Source organism: Dufourea novaeangliae, unplaced genomic scaffold (genome assembly GCF_001272555.1).
Source record: "Dufourea novaeangliae isolate 0120121106 unplaced genomic scaffold, ASM127255v1 scaffold48, whole genome shotgun sequence".
Lineage (NCBI taxonomy): Eukaryota > Metazoa > Arthropoda > Insecta > Hymenoptera > Halictidae > Dufourea > Dufourea novaeangliae.
The window spans coordinates 2104957-2111165 of record NW_015373938.1 but is presented as its reverse complement, the minus strand read 5'-3'; the positions used below and the strand labels follow the sequence as shown (position 1 = coordinate 2111165).

Sequence of the window (6209 nt, the reverse complement as noted above, 5' to 3'; positions counted from 1 at the left end):
GTAGTGATCTACAATCTACGCGTTAACCCGTTTATTTCCAAATTATTTAACAACCATAAAAAAAAGTACAAAAATAAAAAATTATTATTAATATATTAAAGCCCATAGTACAGAAAAGATATTTCTATACAATTTAGTTTTTTCAATATTAGTGTCCAAAATTGTAAATTTGCAGGAACACAATTCAGTGATGTACATTCATAGGAAAAAAATTGAGAATAAAATGTTGCGTTAACGAAACGTTGGGTTCTAATGGGATAATGATAAAATACACGTTAACCTGATTCCCAAATTATTTAACAAACACAAAAAAAAAATACATTTGTCTATATTACACTACGTATAAATGATTCACAGAAACAATTGAACATTTTGAAAGTGTCTAATGCCATTTTTCGTTCGTTGATATTCCGCAACTTTTTTCGACAACGATTTGAATGTAACATGAATTATTGTTTACAACAAAAATTGACGCAATTGAGTGTGTTCTGTTGTTTAAAATGAAATTGAAATTTTGCACCTGCAAGAAAAGTTTTGAAAAATGAAAGGAATAAATTTTAATTTACAAAATAATTGTAGTCTGTAAAAACTGTTAATCCCACTTCACAATAATCTGTAAATTTATTAATATCTATGATTTAATTGTATAATTTCACCCAGTAATAGTATTCTAAAAATTTATTTACTAGATTAAAAAATGTTGTTTACAAAATTATCTTTATGTATTTTATTCAACTATTATTGAACTATGTAGTTTTGCATAGATTTTAAGCACAAATTTCAATATACATTTGAAAGCTTATCTTTAAACCTTGTAAAACCCTCATTTCTTCCAAGAACTTGAAGAGGGTTTACTAATATCAAAGGTAGGAAAAAAGGGCTTGATTATGTATAATAACATTCTAATATAAATTATTATATATAACTGTAACAAACGTAAAAAAGCTATCAAATGGCAAGGAAGGAAAAATAGTGTTAAACACTTTAAAAATAATAAAACGTTCTTCTGAATCATTTACATATATGTCATGTAATATAGACAAAAATGCAGAAAAAAAGAATTTATTTTTATAATTGTTATACAGAGTGGTTCACCTAACGTGATTATCTTAATTACTCGTAAATCATTGGTTGAATGAAGAAATATTTTAAACAAAATTGTACTTCCTCCTGAAACAATAATATGTTTTTTGCTATGTTACATTATTAATTAATTCAAATATTTTTTTATACAGTATAATATTTACTATAAGAATATAAAATACTAATAACAATAATTTCCAAGTAATTGAGGTGATCATGTTAGGTGACTCACCCTGTATAAATTAAAAACGAAACGGTTAAACAAAGGAGAAACACAATATACGTTAGTTGTTCCTATATAACAGTGTAAAAACGAAGCGAATACGTTGTTACACGGTTTCACGATTTTTCAACGCAGAATTCCCCGTCACTTGTCCTGTACTGGTGCAATGAGGGATAACCAAAATGAAGGCAGAGGTGGCCACCGTTGAGACACCGATGGATCGCAGTTCGTCAGTTATGAAGGAGGACGTGCACAATGACGAATATGGTGTCGAGGCTGAGCTGACGAGTCTCTCGTGGTTACAATCGCTCGATATTACAAGTGCTTCGAATTTACCAACGCCACCCTGTTCACCGTCCCCGCCGCCTGTAAATAGACAAGCAAGAAAAAAGCTCTCGCCCCTAATTAAGGCTGAATTAGGTAAGTAGAATTCTTGTCGTCGCGAGTGGTTCGAAAGTCTGTGGAAATAGCCATGCTCTAGAATTCCTAATTTTACTGTATAATTCCTAAGTTTGCTGTAGAATTGTTCATTCTGCAGTAGAATTCTTAATTTGCTATTTAATTTTTAATTTTCCTCTAAAATTTTTATATTTTGCTGTAGAATTGTTCATTGTCCTGTAGAATTTTTCATTATGCTGCAGAATTGTTCATTTCCTTATATAATTCTGCATTTTGCTGTAGAATTCCTAATTCTGCTCTAGAATTTCTAATTTTGTTGTAGAATTTGTCATTATACGCTGTAGAATTCTTTATTCTGCTTTAGAATTCCTAATTCTGCTGTAGAGTTCGTAATTCTGCTCTAGAATTTCTAATCTTGCTGTAGAATTCTTCATTATATACTGTAGAATACTTCATTCTGCTCTAGAATTCCTAATTCTGCTGTAGAGTTCTTAATTCTGCTCTAGAATTTCTAATTTTGTTATAGAATTCTTCATTTTGTCGTAGAATTTGTAATTTTCTTGTAGAGTTCCTACTTCTGGTGTAAAATTCCTAATTCTGCTCTAAAATTTATAATTCTGTTTTAGAAATTCTCATTTTGCTCTATATTTTTCAATTCTGCTCTAGAAATCCTAATTCTGGACCATAATTTTTAATGCTGTTCTAAATATCCTAATTCTGCTCTAGAATTTCTAATTCACTCGGTAAAAATCGTTCAGAATCGTCCCAACTATAAAACAACGTGTAGTCCAGTTGAAACAAAATATAGGGGCACAATTTTTTTGCACTATTTTAGAAGCTTAATAGTTAGAAACGTATAAACCTGTTATAATAGTACGTAAGCTGTCAAAATCTAAGCTTGATCAACAAATTGTTTAAATAATCGATTACTGATTGTTACCGCTGATATTTCTGTATTTGTAAATGCTGTTAAATAGAACGAATTTTCTCTTTAGTCGAAATGAAGGAAAATGATGGGCACAAATAACGAATATTGTTAAAATAGGACAGGTATTTGCATTATTTCGAAATAAATACAGAATTCCATGAAAAATAGTGGATTACTTATTGGTACACCTAATACACTTCCTTAGTTCTTCTAATTCGGAAAAATGCAACGAACAACTTTATTTTTCAATTAAACAATATATTTTTCTCTTCTAATTGACACTTTAGTACAACTGCTACGGCTCATTATTCAAAGTTATTAAAGGTCAATGATGACGAAGGTTATAATCTTGACGATCAAGTGGAATGCTACAGTACTTTGTCAGGTTCGGGTACATACCGTTTGAATGAAATATTCAAAATGTTGTCTTTGAACTGGGATACTGTCTCGCGAGTATACTCGAACGCTTCCAGAAATAAATTTAAAAAAAATTAAAAAAAAAAACAAAAAAAATAGGTCGGTTAAATATCTATATTTACAGTTTCAAAATAATAAGATACAACATGTATATCAGTCTCATAATTTTTAAATAACGATCTAAGGGTCTGAGCGGTAAGGGGTCATTCTAATTTGACGGCTGAAAAAATCAATCTATCTTTAGGGATTTTTTCCTCGGTAAATGCAATATATAATGAAATCCATCTTGTTAGTATGTATTAAACCACTTATAAATAACATAAAAAAATTGCAGAAATAATTCTATTATATTTTGTTATTCTGTTAAATTTTTTCTTAGAAGGGAAGACACGGAAGTGTCCCCGTCCGATTTTGATGAAACTTCGTATGTCTGTTAAGCAGTCAAAAATAAGGGATACGTATTTTTTTAATCGGTTGAGATGCGACTTTAAGAGGTGAAACCACCCCTCGAAGTTTCGATCCGAAATTAAGATAAAAATCATGTTGACTAATGTAATTTATTTTAAAAAATAACAAAACGACGCAAAGATTTGTACATTACAATAATTATCGTTGAGATTAATTTTTCACACGTTTCGTTTTTACAGATTTATCTGAGAACGCTGAAAAGTATCGGACCGACCCTGATGCGAAACCGCCGTTTTCCTACGCTACGATAATATGCCTGGCGATGCGCGCTAATAACAATAAAGTATCTCTCTCAAATATATACGCATGGATTCGAGAGAACTTTTTATTTTACAAATATGCTGATCCAGCTTGGCAGGTACGGAATTCGTAAAAGAAAAGTACAGATATTCCTAATTATGTTTAATATGGTTCTTCGTACTATGCACAATTGGAAAGTTGGTGTTTAAAAAAATTTCGGTTGAATTAAAAAAAAATGTGAAAATTCTCATTCTTGATAGTGGACCATTATCGTGGATGACTCAGTGAACAGATGAGAGTCTATCCATCTGATCTGTCACGTATATCTGCTCATTTTTGTGTTTTCATCACATTTTTACAGGTTTTCAGATAATATTCGAGTTTTCAATCCATTTTCGAACACTTAGAATATTTTCGAATTCTCAAGTCATAATTCGAACACTTAGAATATTTTCGAATTCTCAAGTCATAATTCGAATTCTCATGTCATAATTCGAATTTTCAAGTCATAATTCGAATTTTCAAGTCATAATTCGAATTTTCAAGTCATAATTTGAATTTTCAACTCATCATTCGAATTTTTAACTCGCAATTAGAAGGTTCAACTAGTAATTCGTGTAATCAGTCCATTTTCATGGCTTTAGGAGAATTTTCTTTTTGCATTTTCGAGATTTCATTTACTTTTGTATGTACACGAATACATAGATATGTACTTCTTTTATCCTTCTCTCCATACATTTTTCCAGTTCTGCACAGTAGTTTCTATAGGGTGGCCCACAAGTCACAATTTCGTTAACAAATTTGAATCACCAACAAACACAACTAATCGACAAAATCAACAAACCACAATTTGTCTATATTAAGAATATATTAAATTTCTGAACGGTAAAGTGATATATACAGTTAATTTTCGATGAGTCTTCGAAGGCTCTCCGGCACTGACACAAATATGATTGACTTTGGAATTCCAAGCTCTATCACTGTGCTGGTACCTTCGTAAAAGTCTGCGTTGCACCCGCAGACCTCTCTTTGTCAGTGCGGAGGAGCCTTCGAACACTTATCGAGAATTTACTGTAGTCCACCATTGTACAAGTAAAAAATACTCGCAAGGAAGCATTCTAATCTTCAGTCATCTTTAAACAGAATTTAATCCGGCATAACTTGTCATTGAACACCATCTACAGGGTGGCCCATAAGTAAACATTCCACGAATAAATTTAATAACTCTAACAAATACAAATGGTCTATATTACATTTCAATTTTTAATTTCTGACCAGTAAATTATATGTAGTCCACCCTATACAGACTCAATGACGATAATCGAGAGAAGTCTGTACAATTAAAAAATACTTGCAAGGAAGCATTCTAATCTTCAGCCATCTTCAAACAGAATTCGATCCGGCATAACCTGTCCCTGAACAAGTGTTTCGTCAAGTTACCCCGGTCGAAGGGCGAGCCGGGAAAGGGCGGCTTCTGGAAGCTGGACTTGGAACGGTTGGAGGAGGGCAGGAAATCGAAACGGCGAGCGACCATGTCCCAACGAATCCGCGGGACGAAGAAACAGCCGCCCGCCGCGAAAACGGCGATGAACAACGCCCAGAGCAGTACTGTCCCATCGATCAGCTCCCTGTCCACCCTATACGAGACTCCTCCCAGCAGCGTGTCCCCGCCAATCCCGGACTGTCTCACAGAGATGCCCGATTCGACGCAAGTCAGCTTAAGCGAGGATGATCTCACTGGTCTGTTGATCGCCACCGCGGCCTGGGACGAGAATCAGTTGGATCTTTTGGATTCTTTCCTGGACACCCTATAGAAGTGTGCCCCGCCTTCGATTCTGTTTTCTTTTTTAGACTTGCTCAAAAAAAAAAAAAGAAGAATCAGTTTCTTTTCTGTTATCGAAACATTATATTAACCCGATCACTGCATCTTTTTGGTATCTTGTACAAAACTTTTGTTTTTCATAAAATCAAGAATCAATAGTCATTTTAAGACTATTGAAAACACTTTAAAACATTGAATAAAATTTTTTATAAATAATGATTGTTTAAAATTAATATTATATCGTTATTTATCCCGAGTTATTCTTGTAAAGAAATTTCCTTCACAAAATCAAGTACAACTGTATAGTTATTTTAAGAGTATTTAAAACATTTTCAAAATATTTTTTTAACAATCATTCTTCATATATTTCAAAAAGTGTGTTAAATAGTTATAAAATGAGTATTGATTCTTGATTTTATGTACAAAAATTTGTTTATAAGAAAAGCACAATAAATGACGAAATGATAATCACAGTAACACCGTTTTTCTAATGTTTGGATTTAAAGAAGTTTCGTACTGTCGATTGTCAAGAAATGTTCCAAATATTGTCGCTAAAGTGACAAAGTAGGCGTCCACTGTAGTGAATAAATGCAGTTAGTGGGTTAATATGTATCCCAGATAGCACATGA

General features: G+C 32.4%; 1 protein-coding gene across 1 annotated transcript; it reads left to right on the top strand.

The window, feature by feature from the left end:
* Positions 1 to 1488: 1488 nt before the first annotated feature.
* Positions 1489 to 5572, top strand: LOC107185524 (forkhead box protein J1-B-like). Its single transcript, XM_015573219.1, has 3 exons — positions 1489 to 1726; positions 3698 to 3876; positions 5150 to 5572. The coding sequence occupies exons 1-3, from the start codon at positions 1489 to 1491 to the stop codon at positions 5570 to 5572; spliced, it is 840 nt and encodes a 279-aa protein (XP_015428705.1).
* Positions 5573 to 6209: the final 637 nt, after the last annotated feature.

Bases quoted from the DNA above. Each gene is read 5' to 3' on its own strand.
- LOC107185524 (XM_015573219.1), top strand. From the start codon at position 1,489: ATGAAGGCAGAGGTGGCCACCGTTGAGACACCGATGGATCGCAGTTCG. The intron at 1,727-3,697 runs GTAAGTAGAATT...TCGTTTTTACAG, and splicing joins CCTAATTAAGGCTGAATTAG to ATTTATCTGAGAACGCTGAA. The intron at 3,877-5,149 runs GTACGGAATTCG...ATCTTCAAACAG, and splicing joins ATGCTGATCCAGCTTGGCAG to AATTCGATCCGGCATAACCT.